At 36.1% G+C, this 25,737-nt stretch overlaps 1 protein-coding gene across 2 annotated transcripts; it reads left to right on the top strand.

Annotated features, from left to right (window-relative positions):
- Window positions 1–23: 23 nt before the first annotated feature.
- LOC106879936 (phosphatidylinositol N-acetylglucosaminyltransferase subunit H) lies at window positions 24–22,248 on the top strand. 2 transcript variants are annotated; one of them, XM_052971620.2, is made up of 6 exons: window positions 57–439; window positions 15,285–15,363; window positions 18,064–18,191; window positions 19,530–19,580; window positions 20,749–20,826; window positions 22,085–22,248. In XM_052971620.2, the coding sequence occupies exons 1-6, from the start codon at window positions 287–289 to the stop codon at window positions 22,160–22,162; spliced, it is 567 nt and encodes a 188-aa protein (XP_052827580.1). In that variant the 5' UTR covers window positions 57–286; the 3' UTR covers window positions 22,163–22,248. The 2 variants fall into 2 exon arrangements, with proteins under 2 accessions (XP_052827582.1, XP_052827580.1); XM_052971622.2 differs by lacking the exon at window positions 19,530–19,580 and having other exon boundaries at window positions 24–439.
- The last annotated feature ends 3,489 nt before the right edge of the window (window positions 22,249–25,737 follow it).

The raw sequence follows: 25,737 nt of genomic DNA, 5'->3' as shown, positions 1-25,737 counted from the left end.
CTGAACATCAAGAAAATAAATTTATTTCGGGTTTGATCGGATATTTCCGGTATAGCAAGAAATGACATGGCGACTCAGCCTATCGACTGTCGGTGTAGAGGCGTCCATAGGAACGACTTTGACTACAAAATCTTAATTAACCTTAACAACTCTGTTTTACGTCACTAATATTACCGGAACTCTACTGCAATCACCCACTTTTCATATTTATTGCTGAATTTCGTTTTTACAGTAAGAAGTAACTCCGTTATCTGTCACTTTGTTGGTTTTGTCTAACTTTGTGACAATGCTCAGGCATGAAGTTCGCTTCACCCACAAGGATTACGGCAAACAGGGAAGTGAGTTTATCATCGAACACCCGCAGATACATTTATTCCGGATGCTCTACTCTACTCCTTTCTTGACATTTGCTGCTTATTTGGTGAACCTTTCTGAATGGGTAAAAATTGTATTTGATTTCTATGTGGGCCGTATACGGCTCAGTCGCGTTCTCTTGCAATGTAACCATTGAAAGTAAATAGCACAATCTCTTTCGCTCTCTCATATTAGACCAGCTGATTGTATCACAAGTTTCTTACATCTCCCAGCTTCTTTTCACCTCTGTTTTTCTTCTACATCCATGTCATCTTTTTCAGGCTCATTTCTCTATTGAACCTATGTATGTGTGTGTGCGTGTTTTTTTTTTCTTTTTTTTTTTCTGGCTCCGTCGTGTCTTCTCTCTACTCCAAAACTCCACAATAATACCTCCATTTCATAGTGTATCGTTTTGAGTTTCGAAATCGAATGAATTAAAGCGCTTTTTCATTTTTGGGGGCTCAGAAAAATTATTATTTTGAAGAAAATTTTATCTTCTCTATTTCTTGTAAACGATCATGTGCTAACGCAAACTAATTCATTCTGTTTTTATTATTTGTACAATAGTACAGCGCTCCAAGAAACCTTTAGCAAAAATGGATCTGTCTGAGATTACCAATTTGTAAATAAAATGAGTTGAAAATAGAGGAATTACTCGGTGGCTGTAAAAATTTCATATTTTAACTCAAATCTCAGATTTACAGGAAAACCAATGACTTTTCAAAATAATGTTTCACTGTTTAGGGACTTTGGAAATGAAAATCACTAGAATTTTAAATAAAGGAAAATATTTTCATAGCAATAAGAATGAAGGCAATGTTATTCGCCCATAGTAAGGGTAATATTTGATCAACCCTCGACCACTACCCTGTTCACGTATGTAATCTACAGCAAATCAAAATATCTGGAATATATGGAATTGCAGTTTCATGAAATAAATTACAGAACATATTTCACGAATATAGCAAAATTGAATGCTAATGAATTAGTGTTGCAAAGTTCCTGGGAAAGGGAAAACTACTTCCCTCATACTATCTTGCAACCTCCACCCTCTCCCATTGTCCCTCTCGTTTCTTTCCACTTCGTACCTTGAGGGTCCACCTAGATACCTCTGTTCACCGCTGTTTTATTTTTCTTTCTGCTTCACTCGATTACTCTCCACCTTTTCTAAAATGTGTCATGTAACTCCTTTTCCGCAATTATCCTGTTCTGCTTTAGCCCTTTCTCTTATACTTACCCCTCGTCTCCTTGCGTAAAACTGCCCCGTCTTGGAAGCTGTATGACAACCTTACTAGTACTGATGTCTAAAAAAAAAAAAAAAATTTTTAAAGGCAGATATTTGTGAAGTTGGTGTTAGGAAAGGCATCCAGCTGTAGAAACTATACTAAAGCAGACACTGGAATACGATGCTGTCCTCGGGCCCATCGGCTCATGTTAAACCGTCCAGTCATGTTTCATGGAACATAGATGTTAAATGATAATGATGGTGATATATATAACTGTCCTTCGAAGTCCCATATCTCATATGAAAGGAAAAGGTAGTTTCTCTTTTTCTTTTAACGATTCCGCGATATTTTTGTCTCTCTAAATTTCAAATTTTCACATTTTTGTAGCCCACCCATTTACTTTCTTGTGAGTTATAGGACTTGAAGGAACAGCTATACTAAAACTGCAGCGACTACAACTACACACACACATATGCATACACTTGCACACACATGTATGCATACAGACACGCATAGACGTGTATATATGCACACACGTACACACATATATATAGACTTGTCTACATAGCAATTCTCTAACTCTACCTGCTGCGTCTCCTTTATTCTATCTTTCTGTCTCACCTTTTTAAGAGTCTGGTTTTACCTTTCTCTCTCACAAACATTTCCTTCATTTTTATCCTTCTGTCTATCTCATCAGTCTGTTAAAAGGTAGGTCGCTGGACTAAATGCCTAGCATAGTTTAGTTTCATCTCTCATTTCTGAGTTCAAGATCTATCCTGATCGAAGATGGCTACTAGTTCGGTTAATAGCTCGATTAATTTTTCTTCGAATAAAAGAGCAATACAATATCTACATCCACAAACCAGGTATTCCGATTCGCTGAGGTCAGCTTTGCCTTTCATCTTTCTGCGGTCGATGAAATGAAGTACCAGACACGTACAAGGCGTATTCTTATGTAAATAGAATTAGAAGAAAGAAACTCGTTAAACAGGGCAGCAGTTATTCCACTTATTTGTTTAACGAAGCATGCCTAAATGAAATGTTTTCCCATATACTTTGAATAATGTTTTGCTTATTTATTAATGAATTAGAAAGCAAAAGCATCATTTAGTAATGCAAAACATGCTCTCAGACAATCTTTTGAATGGTTTAGTTAGGTGGGGTGAGTAATGCTCGTGACTTTTGCAGCCCAGGGGCTAGTCAGATTGCTATAGGAAGTGTTCAGTTTAACGAATTTGTGAGTGTACGTTTGTGGGAAGAGAATTTCTGAGAGTTGAACTTCTGTAGGTGAAGAATTATGGAGTACAAGTGGTTAATGCAAAGGACAGAAACAGTATGGGTGACAAGAGAGACTGCTTGACCTGTGTGATGGTGATATGCAACAAGTTAGTTAAAACGAGCCGAGGCTATTGTAATAGCTGTAGAAAAGGGATACTGAGGCAATAGTGTACTTGTGGGCAAATAAAAGAAAAGACTATTGGGTTGGTGAATGAAATTTTGCCAATTAGTTGGATGAAGTCTAGGTTGTTCATGTGTGCAATAACAGCATTGTCCCAGATGTGAGAACAGCATTTCATTCATTATGGCTCTTAAGAGAGTACTCGATAAAAACTTAAATATTTCATGGTTTTCATAATAAGGGTTAGGGTTATGCAATTTTGAACATTGTATGTATGTTTGTGTGTATATATGTGCATTGATGTGTGTGTGTATATATATATATATATATATAATACAAAGAATATATATACATGTATACACACATATATGTACATACTCACATCTACATGTGTATAGACATGCATATCAGGGTACAGGACGTTAGAACAATAAACTACAGACAACGGAACGAAGCAGAGATACCCGGCGTTGCCCGTGTTACATGCAATTGAAAAATGAGACTTTTCTGTTATATTTTCTGTAAGGAACTGGAATACATGATTCGAATTTCATCAAAATTGCACATGAGGGTTCTTTCCCTCTTTACACACCCTAAAAAAATTCTAATCATGAGACGTATCCCATACTATTGATCTTTATGCGCATATTCCAAAATTTCAGTGTTCTGGAACCTGTAAAAAAGATTTTGCTCCTGCAAAATGGAGCTCATAGAGCTCTAAATTGTGGGAATGAAGGCCCCTATTGGGGGTGGGGGTGTTAATGTCAACCAGAGAAGTTGAATTGTTGGGAATGTTTTTAACTTGGGTCTTATAGTATGCCTGTATATATGTGAGAGTATAGTCTCACTTTAATAGTTTCAGTATGAAATTGAAAGTATTAAAGTGAAAATATTTGAAATTACAGTAGCGACATGTTATTGTCTCACTTTTGATAGGTAATACTGAAATAATGAAATAGTTTCAGTGCTAGAGTGAAAGTATCTGACATTACAGTAGAGTGATGTTATTGTTTCACTTTTGACACGTAATACTGATATAGTGGAGGAGATATGATATTGCTGTGGGCTCGAACTATGCAGGAAGTTAAAAATTTTTTTGGCCTAAGACACTACATGGACCCTAAAAGAATTTTGCTCCTGAAAAATGTGGGAGTTAAGGCTCCTATTGGTGATGGGTGTATTAATGTCAACCAGAGAAGTTTAATTGTTGGGAATCTTTTTAACTTGTGTGTAATATGTATTGTTTGAATTTCTTTGAAATAGGAAATATATGTATGTTCACTGGGTTTGAAAAAGAGAGCAAAGCTACAGGAAAGCAAAAGACGAATGATCACGATAATCAGTCAGCTACCGTAGCCTAGTCATTACTACTCCCCAATGTAGGATTCCTCACCATACAGGTGACAGGCACAGCTTTAAGATGCATTATGGATTTATAGCAATTGGAAGGGCATGACCCAATTGAAACAACAATGTGTGACGTTTGGAGTAAAGGGAAATGAAAGTGTTGCCTCTGGAGTTTGCAAATGACCACTATACCGATAGGTAACTGTGCAGAAAATATTTACAATCAATAAATGTCTTAGAACAACCAGTCACTTATCTGGGAAGGCCTTGACATCAATGTTACCAATTGGGGACTATATGTGTCGCAGTGATAATAAAAAGACTGAAAGGAGGTCTGCAACGAAATAATTTTACTCAACACTTTGCAAGTGAATCAGTGGAGGCAAAGTCTCATTTACTTGACAATTTATGCACCACATTGCAGAAATCACAATGTAAGTATATCTGAAATGATAGTCTTACACTGTTGTACCGTTGAATTACAAATAATGCTCATCTGTTATGTTCGGGTGACCCTATAGTTACCAATGGTACAACTGTATTCGTCTTTGCTTAGGAAAAATGACTAAATTGTGGGTGTGAAGTCCCCATGAAGGGGTCTTTGTAACTTCTAAGAAGAAAAAATTTTAGAAATATTATTTTATTTGTGTGTAATATGCATGGTTAAAATTTCATCAACATCAAAAATATATGAATTTTCATGGGGGTTATGGCCATCATGCATAGAATATAATTTCTAAATTTCTTAAAGATCCATTCAATACTTTTGACGTAGTTTTGGATAAGAAAACAAATGACTAATGTGTGTGTTTGTGTGCATATGTATGTGTATGGGTGTATAGATATCTGTATGCATTTATATATGTGTACATATTAGATGTACACCTATATATATACATCTATACATATGTATACATATACATGTATGCATGTAGATCTATATATATATATATATATATATCTATACATATACGTTTACATATACATCTCTCTCTCTCTCTCTCTCTCTCTCTCTCTCTCTCTCCCTCCCTCTCTCTCTCTCTCTCTCTCTCTCTCTCTCTCTCTCTCTCTCTCTCTCTCTCTCTCTCTCTCTCTCTCTCTCTCTCTCTCTCTCTCTCTCTCTATATATATATATATATTGTTGTACTTGGGGATGGTCATATTGCCAGTTTAGCCAATAGAAACACACGCACTGTATATTTGGTGTTAATTTGCTTCAGCTTTATATTACATTAATCTTAATCTTATTTCGGCCAGAGTTCTTTCGTTACACTTCTGTGACCTCATCAGTGGTCCTTTGTTTCCTTCCTTCCTTATGTGTGTCTCACCTTGCTAACTATCAGCCATTTTGTATTCCTATTGTATTTGTTTTTATTTATTTATTTATTTGTTCATGTGTGTGTGTTTTTTTTTGTGTTTAATTAAATTTTGTTAACGTATGTAGTATTTAATTCCATTTGTTTATCTATGTATTGTATTATACTTTGTTCATATTATTATTGGTTTATGGGTAACATGTTGTCACATGCTGTGGTTTGTGGTTTGTTAGTGGTGTGTGTTAGTGTTCCATTCTAGTTTCCTATTCAGGCTAGGTTTCTCTTCTATTATGTGTGTAGCTTCAGTAATTTGTCTAAGTGCTGCATCACTGCTATGTGTAGATAAGATTTTAATGTCTATGTTGTTGATTGAGCCTCTATGTTCTTGCTCAGCGTGCTGGTACAGAACTGATGAGTTGTTCCCTCCAATGTTCGTTTGCCCGCTCCCCTATGCTCCTTGCTGTTTCGCCTACATATGTCATTGTCTTATTTCTGCATCGTCCCTCTGTACATCTTATACTATAGACCACATTTCTGGTTTTGCAGTTCGTTTGTGGGCTAAATCTACATACGATACAGTTCATATATATATATGTTTTTGTTTCACTTTTGACACATAATACTTAAATAGTGGAGGAGATATGATGTTGCTGTGTGCTCGAACTATGCAAGAAGTTAAAAAAATTTTTTGACTAAAACACAACCTGAACCCTAAGTAAAGCATGTGTAAAATTTGAATGAAATTGGTTGTGTAGTTCTCGAGTTTTAGGGAAACACACACACACACACACACACACACACACACAGACATTCTCATTTATATATATATATATATATATATATATATATATCAAAATAAGCAACAAAGATATTCAAAGTTAATGCAGTAACTTTGCTGCATTAACTTTGAATATCCTTGTTGCTTATTTTGATTTTAATCACCTTATTTTTGAATTGTATGGATAATACCATACCATATTCACCTTGAATCTATATATATATATATATATATATATATATATATATATACACACACACACACACATGTATGTATGTATATATGTGCATGCAGCATTGGACTTAGAGCAAATGAGGCCCCTTACTTGGACAGTCAGGCATACATGCTCAAGAAATTTAGTAGTAGTTAAAATATTGTGTTACCGGATAAATCATTATTTTTTTTTTTTAAACCAGTCTTAGTCAAATTTTTGAATTATCAGGGCCCAGGGAATGTTGACATTTGAAAAGGTCACCGTAAAAAATTTGGGGGGCAGAAAGATGGGCTCCCTGGTCAACAGGGCCCTGTGCTTATGCATCCCTAAGCATAATGGTAAATCCAGGACTGTATGCATGTATATATATATATATATGTGTGCAAGTATGTGTGTGTATTATGTGTATATGCATATGTGCATGTATATGTGTGTGTGTATTATGTATATATGTGCATGGTTATGTGTATATACATATGTGTGTCTTTGTATATACATATATATGTGTGTGTACATGTATATGTGTATATACATATATGCATGTGCACATTATATCACCCACCTGATGCCTCAACTCACAGTGGGAAATTTGAGGAAAGGTTTACTATGATAAGTACTAACAAAACTAGATCAATGTGTTAATGTACTTCTAATGAAATCTGGCCATAATAATAATAAATAATAGATAACTTCAACTTCCCCAACATTAAATGGCTAGAAAGTGCCATAATTGCAGGAATGACATGCAAATCGCACAATCGAGTATGATCTTCACTTGATCTCACAAAAATGCTGTTCATGCAGCAAACCATATTCTTCCCAACCAGAAACAATAACATATTAAAACTCTGCTTCACCAGCAATGTAGAACTTATCCACAATATGAAGATATCACCAACAATCTTCTTGGACTACAACATAGCAGAACTGATGTATGGTCCAAAACTAATTAATGATGTATTCTAAACAGATAGCACCCAAACCCTATCCAGTTTGAACTTTTGCAACGCTGACTGACAGTCAATTGAAAAACAGATACTCTAGCAAAATTGGCTTAAAAGTCTCTCTATGGAAGCCATTGATATGAAACTTAATGAATTTATGTCAATAATGTGATCCATATACATTAAATTTGTTCCAGAGAGTCATTACATACAAAACAGGAAAGTGCTTATGAGATGAAGAGAATAAAGATCTCCAAATGCTTAAACAAGTAACTTAATGACAGCAAGAAATATCTCCTCAAAAAGGCACTTTTAGATATTGAAAATAAACTCAAACTCTCCCATGAAAATTAAAGAGTAGAAAGAAAAACCAGGACAGTGGAAAATATAGAAATGAATCTTTAAAGCTTTCTGTATGTTTGAGAGAGAATCTGCCTTGGTGCTCTACAAGATAGAGTCACTGTTTGCAGAAGGCTCTTTAACTACAGGAGGACAGGTGAAGTGCTAAATAAACAATTCCAAAGTGTCTTCACCTATCTGCTGGGGAGCCTGCAAATAAGCAAGCCTGATAACTTTTTTAACACTGCAGATTTACCTGGAAAAGAGCCAACCATTGATTTCATCAACATAAAAGAAGTTGCAATATCAACCATTGAGGAGATGAATTCAAACTCAGCAGTGGGCCCAGATGGATGTCAAACATGCAAGAAAGCTCTTGCGAAACTACTGCAGATACTTTTGCAGAGTTTTTTTTTGCATGCGGTAAACTTCCCAAACTGTTAAAAGAAGAGCAGATGCTAAAAATTTCAGGCTTCTCTGACTTCATGTTAGCAAGGTCATGAAGTGCATTGTCAGAAGATCTCCGATCACATTTCTGGAAGAAAATAACTTGTTCGCAAACACACAACATGGCTTTTGTTCAGGGAGGAGCTGCTTCACACAGCTACTACAGCATTATGACTGGGTACTGACCCAGCAGCTCAGCTACTCAAATGTATATGTGATATATCTTGACTATGGCAAAGCCTTCGACAAAGTTAATCATGAGATATGTCACAAACTGCGTGACTTTTGTATCACTGGAAAACTGGGTGAGTGGCTGCATGACTTTTTGAAAGGCAGAAGTCAGACAGTTGCAGCCAGTGGTGCTCTCTCTGGGAAGACATCATTTCACTGCAGAGTTCTTCTAGGAACTGTGCTGGGACCATTACTGTTTGTGATGGCTCTCTCAGACACTTTCATAAGCTATCAAGAACCCTGATGACATATTAAAACTGCAAAATGACCTGAATGCGATGTACAAATGGGCTGATGAAACTGGCATGCATGACCAGAGGTAGTGCAATCCCAGAGTCAGTCAGTCAGTGACCTGGGAATTCACATGAGTAATGATGCAACATTCCATACTTAGATTGAGTAGTTGGATGGGTTCTGAGGTCATTCACAACTAGGATAAAGGATGCCATGCTGCTCCTATGGAGAATTTTCATTCTCAGTCATCTGGATCACTGCTCCCAACTGTGGTCACTGCAGAGCATCGAACTGGTGGCAGAATTTGAGACAATCCAGTGCCACTACTCAAAGAAAATTGACTTGGTGAAACAGATGAGCTATTGGGAAAGGCTAAAGAACTGAAGTGCTACTCTCTAGAGAAAAGGCATAGGAAATATGCAGTGATATACATGTGGAAGATCCTGGAAAGTTTAGCTCCCAAATTGGAATTGGCAGCTATATCAACCATTGAACTAGACAACACTGCGTAGTATCAAAGATCCTGTCTTCTCCATCTAGAATTAGGCCCCAGTACTGTAACTGCTTGGATTTCAAGGGTCCACAATGTTCAACATTCTGCCAGACAACCCCATAAATTTGTGAGGTGTAGATGTGGAGGCCTTCAAACAGCATCTGGACAAATTTTTATGAGATACCAGATGAACCCATAACACTGCAGGAGGAACAAAGAGCAGTTCCATCCAACTACTTCAAAAACAGTACAGTAAAGAAACCCAAACTCACTGCAAGGCAGTGCTCTAACATGGCCTCAGTTTCTGCCGGAAACCAGTAAAACATAAAAGATATGTATGTGTGTGTGTGTGTATATATACATACATAGACATATTTATACATGTGCATGTGTGTATACATACATACCTATTGTTGTACCTGATTCTCAGCATCTAATGACAAGGTTGCAAAAGCAACGAAAATTTTGGAAGGAAAAATATAAATAATAAATGAGTGGAAATAGAACCAGTGAGTGTGTTAGATAATAAAACATTAAAACAATATGACTCTCCCCAGACAACAAAATTTGTTTTATATCTTTGTGTCAGTTCATTGAACAAACTTGCCTCCATCCTGGCCATCCGAATGTGAGGTGGCAAGTCTTGGCTTGCTTTGTACACTTGTGCTTTATGGTGTGCACGTATAATTCATGACAAAACTTTGTTGCTGTCTTTAAATGATACAATTTTGTATTGTATTTTGGGGTGGGGTTTGGAGATGGGTTTTAACAGGGGGATGGTGTAAGGAGATTTTTCCTGTATGTCTGCGGTTGCTTTAGGTGTTTCTGTATGGGGAGGGGAGTCTGGGACTGAGGCCTTTTCTCTTTTTTTGAAATTTCACTAATGTAAATCCTATTTCTTCTTTTGTGGTTGGTGTTTCTTGCCTTATTGGTTCGCTTTCCTTGGGCACTTCTGCTTGTTTTTTGGTTGCTTTCCTTTTCCTTCTGTATCTTTAGATTTTTGTTGAAGAGGGGCTTTGCACTTTTTTTCTTTACATTCTGAGCAGACGTGACCTTTTTCACCGCACTTAAAATAGCGTGGCCTACGTCCTTCAACACTCACTCTTATGCTCAGCTCCTTCCCTATGAACACCCTATCGGGAAGTCCTTCAAGGATTTCGGGGCTGGCTTGGACCACCATTTCAAGGCAGTGGCCTTTCCTTTTTTCTGTATTTGTAGTATTGACGTTTTTTTTTCTTCCATGTCGTATGTTATGGCTGCTGCAAACCACAACACATCCAAACCAACCGGAATCTCCTTCACTTTAATTTTCACCATTCTCTTGCCTAGATAAGTTGGCTGGAGAATTATTTCATCATTTCTCAGTGTTAATGTCAACAGTTCTTTTGCTGTACTCTCATCAGTGAATTGTACCTCCACTGTAGCGCTTCTTATACTGCCTCTGACATTTTTTGTTTTATTCCAGATGGGTTGCATGCATTTCTGAATTACTTCATTTTTGACAGACATTTTTTCTCCTTAAGACTGTACGTTTTATAGACCACAGTCTTGGCAGCTATATTCTGTAGTATATCTTAAGGAGGGAGCAACTTCGTATCACTCCCTGATTTCTTAATCATATTCCAGTATTTAAATAATTCTGCGACAGATACATTCAAATTCACCATATTGCTTGCTGCCAATGGCAGCTGAAAAACTGGGTCTTTCCTTCTGAACCTGTTTTGCACCTTCCTTTTTGCCCTCTGGGAAGTCCAAAATTCCATATTAAATACAAAATTCCTTTAACAGCACACAAATTTTCAAAAAGTGTTTTCAAAAATTGACAAACTTTTTGCCAAAAAATTGTCTTTTACAAAAAATAATTTTTAAACAGAACAATTTTTACCCTGTAAAAGGGCAAAAATCAAAGTTCGCAGTTCTCCAACATAACAGAACTTTCTGCCCTGCAGGGTGAAAACAACTGTTAACAAAACAACCGAGGTTCAAACTTCACAGGTTCAACAACAATTCAATGGAATAAAGCACAAACAGTAGAAGCATAACATTAGAATTACTGCAAAATGAACTCACGAAGGCAGCAGCTGAAAAAATCCAACAATTACCAGCTTGTGATGGAAGTTTATTCCACTTGCAAATTACTATATATTTTTCTAGCGACTCACTGTCACTGATCTCGTAGAAGAGAGAGAATGTTATATCAAATCTCTGAGCGAGATGTAAACAGTAGCAGTACAGAACCGTAACATATATTTACCAACTAAGTGTGCCATCCTATACAGGACAGTGCTACTGATGTTCATACCCCCAGGAAGACATCTCCTCCAGTTAACTAATGACACACATTGTGTCCAATTAGTATTTGCAAGGGGAGGTCATCACTCCCATCTCTAGCCTAATGTGATACACACAGGCTTGAGTTTCTGGGTGGTTACCTGTCTTCAGCGTGTGTTAATCACCAGCTACTTGCTCAGAGATTTATTATAACATTCTCTTCTACAAGATCAGTGACAGTGAGTTGCTAGAAAAATATATATTGTAATTTGCGAGTGGAATGAGCTTCTATCACTGGCTGGTGTTTAACACATGCTGAGGACAGGTAACCACCCAGAAACTCGAGTCTGTGTGTATCACATAAGGCTAGAGATGGGAGCGATGACCTCCCCTTGCAAATATGAATCAGACATAAAATGTGTGTCGTTAGCCAGCTGGAGGACATGTCTTCCTGGGGCTATAAACCTCAGTAGCACTGTCCTGTATAGGATGCCACACTTAGTTGGCAAATATATGTTATGGTTCCATACTGCTACTGTTTAGATCTCACTCAGAGATTTGATATAACATTCTCTCTCTTGTACGAGATCAGTAATAGTGAGTCACTAGAAAAATATATAGTAATTTGCGAGTGGAATGAGCTTCTATCACTAGCTGATGATTAACACATGCTGAGAATGGGTAACCACCCAGAAACTCGAGTCCATGTGTATCACATAAGGCTAGAGATGGGAGTGATAACCTCCCCTTGCAAATACTAATCGGACACAGAATGTGTGTCGTTAGCCAGCTGGGGCTATAAACATCAGTAGCACTGTCCTGTAAAGGCACCACACTTAGTTGGCAAATATATGTTATGGTTCCATGCAGCTACTGTTTATATTTCACTCAGAGATTTAATATAACATTCTCTCTACTACGAGATCAGCGACAGTGAGTCGCTAGAAAAATATATAGTAATTTGTGAGCAGAATGAGCTTCCATCACTAACTGATGATTAACACACTGAGGACGAGTAACCACCCAGAAACTCAAGTCTGAGCATATCACATAAGGCAAATACTAATCAGACAGAATGTGTCATTAGCCAACTGGAGGAGATGTTTTCCTGGGGCTATAAACATCAGTAGCACTGTCCTGTATAGGATGCCACACTTAGTTGGCCAATATATGTTACAGTTCCGTACTGCTACTGTTTATATCTTGCTGAGAGATGTAATATAACATTCTTCTATGAAGTAATATGGTTTTTAAATAAAACCTAATAGAGAACATAATGTGAAAAATACAAACTGAAATTCTATTTAGTCTTGATAACTGCTTCAGTTATTGAGTAATAAAATAAATATTGAATTATTCATATATAGGTCAAAGTATAGATTTCTTTTTGGTATATTTATTTATATAGTGTTGTATAATGTTTTATTCACAATGCATTGTAGAGTAAATAAAAATAAGTTTGGGAGTAACCGGTTAACCCATTAATTTTCTCAATGCCATCCTCTTTTAGACACCAAAATTTAAGCCATTGAAAGTTGGGCTTATTTTTCTATTACAGTTATTTTAGTTTTCTTTAGGTATTTCTACAATTAAATTTACAGTCTTTGAGAACTGAAATAATTCAATATAAATGGTTTTACTGTAGTTAGTAGTCACTGTAACTTGTAATGAATGGTATTTGGCCTTATGGTGTAATACTTGAGTTATGTGACATACTTGAGTTATGTAATCAGCTTATGGTGTCAGCTGGTATATATTCGAAATGTTTAGTCATTAGCTATTATTTATTATTTTGCATCTACTAATAAGTATGGAATATTTTCAATCAAACAATTTATGAAAATAATGTTAGGTCTAGGTTTTTACTCCTATTTACCACATACACATCATGTTTCAGACTTATGAACCAACGAAGTTGCATTTAGCACAGCAGGTTCCTTTTTTTAAATTTTTATATATCCCTGTTGGTAGCTGCATCATACTGTCTGGTTTACTATACCCACTTGGCCCTTGGATGCCTTTAGCAAAGTTCAGTCATTTGCAAGCATTCAGACCAGGCTTTCAACTGAGGTTAATGTGAATTCACGATACGCTGGCACTCTCTATGCTTCCTGTCATGGCAAAAAATAATTCTAGATGACAAGACAGTTCTCTTTCTTTTTCTCCACTATCCATGACTCTGATACAACCTAGTACACAAACCACACATCTACTTCTCTGATACAGAAATCTTCCTCCATTTATGCTATCAATAAGTTTGGGAGTAACCGGTTAAACCGGTTAAACTTCACTCTGAAAGGTGGTGTCTATGCATATATAGATTTAACTCACCCTACCACTCTACTTTCTCATTGAATATCAGCAACTAAAACCTGCAATTACTGAAGGCATGCTGCCTGTTTTCTTGCTTACCAGAATTTTGGTTTTTGCGAGCTGGCAGAAACATTAGCACGCCAGACGAAATGCTTAGCGGTATTTCGTCTGCCGTTACGTTCTGAGTTCAAATTCCGCCGAGGTCGACTTTGCCTTTCATCCTTTCGGGGTCGATAAATTAAGTACCAGTTACGCACTGGAGACGATGTAATCGACTTAATACCTTTGTCTGTCCTTGTTTGTCCCCTCTGTGTTTAGCCCCTTGTGGGCAATAAAGAAATAAGAATTTTGGTTTTTGCTAAGTTAACTTTAAGGACTGTTGGTTCCAGGTTTTGCTTCTACACCTACAATTTCTTTCTTAATTTTGTTACAGATTTCACTATAAGAACAAGGCTCTCAGTACAAAAGAGACTATGGGCAACTGGTCTTAAAATCCTCTTTTATAACCAGGAGAACTGTGATAATTAAGAAGGGACAGAGAGCTGAGTTCTGGTGAACTCCTACTTGTACACTAAATTCATTGCTGTACTCAGTGCTAACTCTCATACTGACGGCACCTCAGTACATAGCTTGAATGACTCTTACCAACCATTTGTCTACTCTTAGCTTCCACTGCAACCATCAGGCTAGAGTGTAAGGTATCTTGTAAAAGGCTCTAGGTCAACCAAAGCCAAATACAACAGTTCATTTTTGGCTAAGTACTTCTGCTTTACTAGAAAGAGGGCATCAGTAGTACTTCTTGGTATAAAGCCAAACTGCATCTCATCTAGTCTAACTCTCATCTGAATCCTTCCGTAACTTTCGTGACCTGATCCAGCAACTTGATATTCTGTAATTACTCCTCTCTAAGGTATCTGTTGCCTGCCCTCAGTAAGTTTTCCTGTATGTTATAGGTCCTCTTCCTCCTGCTCATCAGATGCTTCAGTTAGGACTTCTCTAAATCTCTGACTGTTCAATTGCTCTTTAAGCTTCCATATATCTCTTTTCCAGACTGGCTTGTGTCTCTAAGTTCTTCCAGTTCTAACTACTAACCTACGTTGAGTAGAACATTCTTCACGGGAGAAGGACTTTGCATTTACAACCATCTGCCCCTCCTGCTTTCTTGTGAGAAAGTAGTCAATCTGGCTTGTGTGCTCACCAGATTGATCAGGTACTGGCAGGTTTCTTGAAGTTATTGTTGCAGATGATTTGGTCATTTGTATCACAGAACTCCAAGAGTCTTGTTCCCACCTCAAGATATATACATGTAGTTATGGCTATGTATGTGTATATATTTATATGTTAATGTATGTTGATATTGTATCTTATTTATTTTCAGGATGACAGTAGTTTGTACATATTCTTCATTATACTCCTTGCTGTTTTTGTTATCAAACTATACCGGAAAGTTCTGACAGGTAAAAAGTAAAATATTCTTAGCTGAATTATTTTCAATTTCTCTCTCTTGCATTAAATGTCTACTATTTTTCCTCAGGTACAAGGTCATTGAAGAATAATTGGGGAGCTTCTGTTAAATATTTCTCTTAGCAGAAAGAACATTTGCGATATCTAGCATGATGTTTTTGTAATTAACTAGCATGTTAATGAATTTATGAATCTAAGTCCTTGATTCATTGGTATAATAAAAGTTTTATACATAAGCTATGGGGTTTGATAAATTTGTGCCTTTTCAAAGATTATTAACAATATAAGTAGAAGCAAAATCAAGTCAGGTACATCATCATCATCATCGTTTAACGTCTGCTTTCCTTACTGGCATGAGTTGGACGGTTTGACTGAGGGCTGGTGAGCCAGAAGGCTGCATCAGGCTCCAATCTGATCTGGCAAAGTTTCTACAGCTAGATTCTCTTCCTAACTCCAACCACTCCAACAGTGTAGTGGATACTTGTATGTGCCACTGGCACAAGGGCCAGTCCGACAGCACTGGTAACGACCACAATCGAATGGTGTTTTTTTATGTGCCACTGGCACAGGAGCCAGTCAGGCGATGCTGGCAGCGATCATGCTCGAATGGTGCTCCTTACATGTCACTGGCCCTGGCAATGATCATACTCAAATGGTGCTTTTAATGTTCCACTGGCACAGGTGCCAATCAGGTGGTACTGTCATTGGCAACAACAATGATTTCACTTGCCTCAACAGGTCTTCACAAGTGTAGTTTATTATCCAATGATTGAAAGGTACTCTTAAATGGGCTGGTTATGTATCATTGGCTTGTGAGTTGCTTGGTGGCCTCACTTGTGCCATTACCATGAAAAATGCATACAGTACCCTCTGTAAAGTGGTTGGCATTAGGAAGGGCATCCAGCTGTAGAAACTAAACCAAAACAGACACTGGAGCATGTAACAGTCCTCCAGTGCACTGGATCCTGTTGAATCAACCAATCCATTCCAGTATAGAAGACTGACTTTAAATGATGATGATGATTGATGTGAATCAGCTTTCAATAGAAAGTGAAACCAAATCATTTTTGGGTGAGATTGGAAAGACATTATTGATAAAGCATGAAAATAAAGTTTCCCAACCGTATGGTTTTGGGTTCAGTTCCATTGCATGGCACCTTGGACAAGTATCTTCTACTATAGCCTTGGGCCAACCAAATCCTTGTGAGTAGATTTGGTCGACAGAAACTTAGAAGCCCATCATGTGTATGTCTGTGTCTCCTTGTCTTGACATTGTGTGATAGTTGTAAATGAATGTCATTGTCTTATAAGAAGTGTCATTTAATTTCTGATGTTCTGCAAAAACATGTCTGGCCATGGGAAAATATTACCTTGCTTGAAGGGCATCCAGCCATAGAACTCTGCCTCGTTCCTCTAGCATCAATAATGTTAAGTACCAATCATGTACTAGAGTCAATATAATCAACTGTTTCCTTCCTTCTCTCAAATTTCTAGCCTTTTATTTTTGTTAGAAACAATAGTTTGTATTATGGTGATAACTTTGCCTTTTGTTCTTCAGGGGATGTTAATTATGAGGTTGAATTTGATCATCCTTAAATGTGTATGGCTTTATATCAATGCTAGAAATTGTCAAGTAAAATGCATTGAGTGCTAGTAAGGTACTAGAATTGATTAATTTAACTGTGCTTCTCTCCTATAATGTGTGGCCTTGTGTCAACATAAGAAATCATTGCATTTAGTTATTTTCTTCTTTTTTAAGTTCAAATAATACCAGTGTCAATTTTGCATTCCCTCTTTCTGTGATTGATAAGATTAGCGGCAGTCAAGTACTCTGATATAATTGACCATACCTTCCTCACAAATTTCTGGTCTTTTGTTTATGTAACAAATTATTATTAGGGTGGAATTCTTGGACAAAATATCTAACAGTATTTAGTTCAGGTTCTTTACATTCTGCATTCAAATCCTACTGAGATCAACTTTGCTTTGCATCCTTCTATGATCAATAAAATTAAGTACCAGTCAAATACTGGAATCAATGTGATCAAGTGCTCCTTGGTCTCTATTTGATTTGTGCTTATATTAGAGATCAATGTGGTGGTGAATCAACAGAATCATTCTGAATTCCAATCCCGTCAAGGTCAACTTCTCCTTTCATCTCTCAGATATCAATAAAATAAAGTACCAAAGTAATCTCTTAGATATCAATAAAATAAAGTACCAAAGTCATCTCTTAGACATCAATAAAATAAAGTACCAAAGTCATATATTTGATTTTCTTCGTCACCCAAATTTCTGGCCTTATGCCTACATTAGAAACAATTATTATTATAACATTAACCTCAAAGGGTAGCACATTGATCTCAGAATCATATTAATGTTAGGAATCATTATTATTAATATTAGTGTAATCAAATGACAGACAAATTAACTTACAATATGTAGTTACACTGTAATCACCTTTATTTTTCATTCTTCGAAGGACCATAAAATAATTACTGGTGTTGATCTCAATCAGTTAGATTCCCTTCCCCTTCTTCCATATTATCTGACCTTGTACATATATCAAATGATTATTCAAGTGTTACTCTACAATGCAGGATTGATGGTGAACCATCAAATAAACATTGACTGTATGATATGAAATATGATAACTACAAACTATCTCTTATTTTCTTTCTTTCTACACACAGAGTCAGTCTTGTTTCTGACTGCCATTGGTGTCCAGATTGAAACAAAGTTCCTGTTTGGTCATTGCACCACCAAATTTATTGACATGACCCACATCAAAGATATAGTCATTCTTGAAGGGGTCAAAATGGTATGTTGACTCTTTTACATTTATCTTGTTTTTTTCTTTTTGACATTATTTGTATTGTTGTTGTTTAGCTCCAACCCCAAGTTGCTTCTAACTGAGCAGAGCTATACCCAAGGGTATTCCTTCCATGATTATGCTGTCTCTCAGGTATTGTGTATTTAGAACTATGTTATACATTGTGTCATTTCATTCTCAAGGCAATAGAATCTAATTTGAGGGAGATTTGGCTGTACTTTTATCAGACTGAGTGACTGCAAATTAGCTCCTTTGTTTTATTGGCTGTCAAATTATATGCAAATCATATACTGTTACTTGCATAATTACTTTTCATACTTCACAGTTTCATTTCATTTCAACAAAGGCTGTCATGATATCAGCCTTAGAGCAGTCATTATAGTGTTGTTTAGCCCCAGGCCTGCCTTGATTGAGCAAAAGCATTCTCTCTTATTGTGTATTTAGGATTACATTGACCAATGTCATTCCTTTTTAAGATGATAGGGCATGATTTAGTAGCTACTCTGGTAGGTTGAACAACTACATAGAAGCTTTCTTGTTGGTTCATTGTTGCTACTATTATCAAGTAGTTCCAGTCAGCTCTTTTCAAGTTGACAATGGCCCAGGTGGTTAATATTTGAGAAAAATCCATTGGTTCAACATCTTCAGGAATGCCATGGAACTTTATCACCTGTTCAGTTCATGTCCCACTATGTTCAATGTAGCACATTTGTTTTCAGAAATTTTAAAGACAATAGGTATGATAGGGTTTATAGAAAGTCAGTGTGTAAATTCAACCTAAAAATCTAAAGTTTATAGCCTACAATTTGTTTTAATGCCTTCATTTTGAGGAGGAATGGTAGTGCTTATGACTGCTTTGAGGGCCTCTATGACTAGAACAAGGAAGGGAGAAAGTTATCCTCATATTGGAAACCTATCTTTGATGCTTACAACAGAAGGAATCAATTAAGAAATTAGGCATTGTTGTTTAACAGGAGTATTTTATTTGCTTCTTTAACACGGCCTGACTATTGACCAGAATCAGTCTCTGCTTCATGGTTGTATTTATTAGATCCAGATGAAATTCAAATATTGAGCTGTCTATTGTGGTTGATCTTATTAACAAGACACATTGCTTACTCTGTTTACCACATATGCCTGCCTAACAGCAAGTAATATCATAGCTTCTGCTATTATACCATTGCACTGTAATGGTGTTCAATTGTAAAAGTAACTTGCTTCAATAATTCATATGTAAATGACTGAATTTGCAGAACTACTCTACTTATGCAATCTGAAAATATGGATGTTGCAAGATGATATCTCTTTTGTTTTATTGCATGATAGAGAACTGGAAATTTGATGCTAAGTATGAAGAGCTGTAATGAATATTCTATGGTACCGTTATTCTTGTTTATAATTTCATGATTCTGAATTCAAATCCTGTTGGGGAAATGTTCCATCCTTACAATATTAAAATACCATTAATTCTACTGGAAATTGAACCCTTAACCTATACTATTGTCATCACTGTCATTATTTTTTTTATGCTGGTGAATCTTTGCTGTTGTGCATGTTATAGTGTTTTGCTTTTTGTAAAATTTTACTGCAAAGACTGGCTGCATTTTATTGTACCATCAGCAGAAGGTAGGTTGTCTGTCCCTGCTACTCTATCAGTTCTAATTCAGAGTTGCTACTCTCCTAGATGAACTGTCTTGGCTGAGGTTTTATGGAGTCCACATCTCCTTCGTGTTGAAATGCCATATCACTACATGATGCCTGAAAAGAGGGTTATCAAATGATATTATGCTACCTGGAAGGGTTCGTATTTGTGGTGGTGGTGGCGGCAATAGTGCATATATTGTTAGTACATTTCCACATTGTCTGCCACAGTTTAGCATTATTTACATTATCTGGTGCTGGATATCATTCCACATGAACATGCACAAACATTAGCTATGTTCAGTATTACCTATTCTGTTCATCAGTGTATACCATTGGCATTTTGTAGTTAGTGATCAGCATAATTTCATATAGAGTTGATGAGCGACTACCCTCTGGTCCAACTTGTGCCAGTCAGAATATTAACCCAGTAACAATAGGATGATAACGACGAGTAAATAAGCGTTTCTCATAAAGAACTTGCCAAAATTTGATGTGGCTGGTCATGTTAACACTTTTATGACCATATTTTTAACATACATTATTTGTTTCAATTAATTCTTATAATTATCAAGAATTTAGGGGAATACAGTAAAATAATTTTTTCACTATTAAACTTAATATGAAATTATGGTAGAAGGTTGTAATTTAAGTATGAAAGAATGCTTGAAAACATGAGGTTTTTTATATAGAACCAGAGGTGGTCTTGTTAGGGTTGATATCTAAAAGACTTGATGGGTTGGTTGGTTAAATTTCTTTCCAGCATTATCATTAGTATCATTTATCACCACAACCTCTATCATCACAATTAATATGTAAAAGTAGAAATGCTAGTGAGTTACTATGTTTCAAGATCTCACTCTAATGTAGGTTTTACTTAATTTTCAACTGGTTTCTTTTCTAGCACCACATCATCTTTTATTTAGCTTTGTTACTTCAGAAGCCAAACAAGGTATGGAGTGGCATACTGCCCCTGTTCACAGTAAGTAATCTAACCTTTGGTAATTCTAATACTAGAATACATAGCATAGTATTCTGTTAGAGCATTAAGTAGTTGTTTAGACGTCACTTTTTATAATGATTCAATAGAAAATGGAACGATTCTCTTTGATCTTCTGGCCTCTCCAAGCCCATGGAGATACTTACCTCCATGGACTTGTTTAGTGATGTGAATTATCAAGTAATACAGCTCTCATATTTCGGCAGTAAACTGTACTTCACGAAAACACCTATATACAGCTGAATGGAATGAGCCACTGTGAACTAAATTGCCTTCATTATGAACACATTACTGACATGATGTTAATCATCAGACAATGTCAGTTAGTACCTAATTATAATCAAGAACTTTAGTATGCATCTAATCAAAGACAGATTTTAATTAAGTTTTGATCAGATTTTTTATATTTATGTAAAAAAATGAATAAAACAAACTGAATTTGCTCTGCTGGATGTATAATGTAAAAGTTAAATAAAAGCTAGGAATGTTAGATTGAGTCTAATTTGAGGCTGAGAAAGTTGCATGCAGTAAGAGAGGATGGTTGAATGTAATGCAGAACTGAGTGAGAAGACTGGGATGTAGTGTGGAGTTGACTGAGATTTAGAATATTACAAAAATATGTTAGTGTACTGAATCATTTGGTGTATATGTTAGTATGTCGCACATCTTAACAAAAGAGTATTACATAGAACCTATAAAAAGCTTCATATCAATGACAGGACAGGTACATGGGAATGAATGTTTCCCTGCATTACACATCATCTAATGATTTTAAAATAGAAGGCTATGATCTGAGGGAGATTTGGGTGCTATTTCTAGCATGTCAAATTTCCTTAATTGGCTCTTGGTAGTTGCAAATGGGTCCAAGTAGATACTGGATGGCTTTGTTTTCAATGTGTTTGTAGAAAGCGATCTATAACAGATTGCTTCTAATTTTGGCACAACCATAATTCTGGTGGAATTTGAACTGAAATACAAAACCCAGTAAAATGTATTAAAATGTTTGAGTTAGTTATGGAGGATAGATACAATACACATAAGTTAAGTAAAATTCTAAGCTAGATTGTTTATTTTAAACCTTAGTTTGTGTATGTAGTAGAAAGAGGGTAGCTAAGATAGAAGTCAACCAAAAGAACTAGGTGAGGGGGGATAACAATTTTTTTTGACCAGTATGCCTCATCTCTTCATTAGTTTCAGCTTTCTAAAGCCTAACTTTATGATCTCTTTATTATTGCAACAGCATTCATGGCCCAAGCTCTGCATCCTTCAAACATTGTGTAAAACTGTTCATTCGAAATTTCCAAACCTTGGCGCATAATGAACATCTGAAAGTAATCAATCACCACTATTGCCTTCTCTGTTAACATCTAGTCAAGACTCTAGTAAATCTCTCAGGAACATTGACATTGTTTTCTTTTTGTTTTTTATACCATCTGTATTGAGTTTTCCTTTTCACTTCAATTGTTTTTCTTTTTGTTTTTTTATACCATCTGTATTGAGTTTTCCTTTTCACTTCAATAAAGAAGTTACAAAAATTACAAAGAGGAAAAAGATTACTTATGCACCAGTAATTTAACCTTTCAATAAATAGAGATTGATAAAATAAGTATCAGACTGAAATAAGTACTGGAGTTGATGTGCCCAAAGACTGAAAACAGTAAAAGACTATAAGAATGTATACTTCTGATGTGTGTGTGTTGTTGCTGGACTTTACCATTCTATTTAACTAAATATTTTGTGTATCTGTTATTAGCATCATAGTCTATTCTCTTATTGTCCTCCCCTGCACATGTGTATACCTTCTGACTAGATTTTAAATGAGTTCAAAACCAGTCAAAGAAAATGTGTATATGTAGAAACAGGGTATCTGAAGATAATAGGGAATATGCCAATTGAGATATGGACAACACACTCGCACAAAAAAAGCTCAATTTGATTTCCTTTGCAATCAACTTCCTTCCATGATTTATTAGTTCTTCATTATAACAAAATGGTATTCATCCAGTCATGGTCTTTGATGTGTTTATTTTTTACTCATTGTTCAATTATTGCAAGGTGAGAGTTGTATTTTATAGTGACTTCATAAAATGATCATAAAATTCCCATTAAAAAACAGTGGTAAATATTGTAGAGCAAGAAGTAAACACACGTGTATGTTATATGGTTTCAGTCCCCATTGGAAGCCTGTTACGTTAACTTGTGTTAAATTAATGTTAGCTAAGAGGGAAGTAAAAGTACTCTATCAATGTGTCCAATGTTTTACCCATGAAAAGCCATAAGAATATGTCTTAAAATCTTCACATAAATTTGAAGCAATGTTTTAAAAGGACACTTTGAAATACCAAATTACAGTTTGTTTGTTTTTTTGCACTTGAAAGGATACAAGCATACATATATCCAAGTTCATCTCATAATTCATTGACCAGATTGAAGATTAGTCAACTCCTGGATGAGATGACTCTTTCATAACATTTCTGTCTAGTTTCTGTGGCTCTTCATTAGTCATATAAAGTGAGTCATGTAAAATTGTCTAAACTGACACACACAGAAACATCCATCAGTTGATATGAACTCCAGATCTAAGAGGTGGTAATTTGAAACCTTATTGTGAGTAAAAGGAGATTGCTCTCTCATTTACTCAGTACTACTGTAAACAGAAGTAAATGTTTCCATGCCCTTTAGCTTGTTAGAGGAGCACCAATTGAAGATTTCATTTTGTAGTGTCTATACCATTGCTTGCTTGGTAGCACCCATCCCTTAGTACATGACAGTTGAAGAAGAATTGAGCTGAGCACACAAGTTAATTTTTTCTTTTTACATGTATAAATCAAGTGTAGTGGAACTGAACCCAGTCATATGCTTTCAGGTTCAGTCCTGCTGCATGGTACCTTGGGCAAGTGTCTTTTACTATAACCCTAGGCCAACCATAGCTTTGCAAGTGGATTTGATTGAAAGAATCCTGTCATATATGAATGTATGTATGTGTGTTTGTGCCTCTTTGCCTTGATATTATGGAATAGTTGTAAGCAAGTGTCACTGTCATACAAGCAGTGTTACTTGTTTCCCATCTTTCATGAAAACATATCTAGTTGTGGGATAAAAATTACCCTGCTTTTAAACAAGTATGGGTTAGCAATAAGAAAGACATCTGCCTCAATGAATTCCATCTGACCCATGCAAACATGGAGAAGTGGATATTGCAATGAAGATGATGATGACAATCATTATTATTTTATATTCATTTTCTCGTACTGGCATCATTTGGACAGATAGTCGCCAGCATCTCATTACTTGTAATTCCTGTCATCTCTATGTGGGTTAACATTCTCAAATTAGCTTTCAACATGTCTTCCTACATTTGCTTTAGCCTTTATCTCCTGCAGGCTCTTTCTACTTGGATCATTAGGGACGTCATTAAACTCACATTCTTCATATACATCGCATCTCCATACTACTACAATCTTCTTTCTCTCTTGGACATTGCTCATTTGTACTCTATCATTCATATATGCTAACAATGTATTCAGTGGAGCATGCTCATTTCATTTCTTTCTAATCCCCACACATCCTTTGCATCTAGTGCTCATGTTTTACTACCACATTTCACGGACATTCGCCATAAAATCTGTTCCTCACATGAAGAAAGAAACCTTTTATTGTCAGCAGAGATAATAGTTTCCTTAATTTTTTTTCCCTCTCATCCTTACTCTGGCTGTTACATTTTTGCTTTACATACCTTCACTACCTAAGTAAAAGAAGCTATCAACTACTTCTTGCAAACCTCTACAGTTGAAATAATTCATGTCATGAGTGATCTTACTGCTGTACATCTGCTGCATATTACTTCTCTGTGAACTTGCTGTGACTTTTGTATCTATAGTTTACATTGATTGTCAGTATATAGAATTTCTACCTGTTCTTTTGGTGTATATTGAGCATGGCCATTTTCCAGATGAGTTACATGTTCTATCTTGTTAACTGAAACGTTGTCTTTCCTAGGTTTACATTTTAAACCTCTTGGTTCTAAGCCCTGCTTCCATGTTTGGAACTTTTCCTGTAATTCTTTAAATGATTAGGCTATTAAAACTAGGTTGTTAGCATGCAGGAGTTTAGTTTCCAGGTACAGCTGGTCCTATACTCCTTTATTACAGCAGAGGGAACAATAATAAACAGAAGAAAGATGAGAACCAAGCTTTGGAGAACCCCAATCTGCACACTAAATCCCTTAGTGAACTCATTGCCAATTCTTACCTTGCTAACAGCAACACTGCTTGTCTTCCGCAGCCTTTGCAAACCATTTATCTACACTGAGTTAGTGATCACCAGACTACAAAGTGAGATACTTTGTTAAAGGCTTCCATGTTAATGTATGGTAGGTATAGTGGCTAGCACTTAGCTAAGAACTTCTGTTCTTTGTAGAAGAAAAATAAATTATAGTACATTGATTTGTTGTTAGAGATTTTAAAAATCCAACATTTCAAACACTTGTCCTTTAGAAAGATACTATGTTTATTAAAACATAGTCTCCAAAGACAAAATTGTTAAATGAGAAATGGAAAAAAGTGATGGATGGGTAGATGTAGGTGAAGAGGAGTAAAAGTCAGTGTGAGCTGGCTGACATGGATGGAAGTAAAAGAGGGGTCAAATTTCGGAGCATGACCTATGTCAGTTAAGTGGGAGATAACTAGGAAAACAGGACAAAAGAAGCAAATACAGACCAACAAGCTGGGCAGGAAGAGGAGAGAGAGTCAGTGAGCTGTCAGAACTAAAAAATGTGAAGGAAAAGTCTACAGTTTTAAAGGAGTGGTTAGAATATATATATATAAAAAAAAAAAAACATGTCTACAGAAAGGATGTAAACAAGTGCATCAGGCTAATTTTTAGAGGTGATGG

Source organism: Octopus bimaculoides, chromosome 11 (genome assembly GCF_046866305.1).
Source record: "Octopus bimaculoides isolate indiv1 chromosome 11, ASM4686630v1, whole genome shotgun sequence".
Classification (NCBI taxonomy): Eukaryota; Metazoa; Mollusca; class Cephalopoda; order Octopoda; family Octopodidae; genus Octopus; species Octopus bimaculoides.
The sequence above is the reverse complement of the archived record's forward strand: the minus strand, read 5'-3'. Positions and strand labels throughout refer to the sequence as shown.

Coding starts and splice junctions, on each gene's coding strand:
- LOC106879936 (XM_052971620.2), top strand. CDS start 287: ATGCTCAGGCATGAAGTTCGCTTCACCCACAAGGATTACGGCAAACAG. Junction 15,364..18,063: donor ATACCGGAAAGTTCTGACAG/GTAAAAAGTAAA, acceptor TTCTACACACAG/AGTCAGTCTTGTTTCTGACT. Junction 20,827..22,084: donor GCATACTGCCCCTGTTCACA/GTAAGTAATCTA, acceptor TTATTGCAACAG/CATTCATGGCCCAAGCTCTG.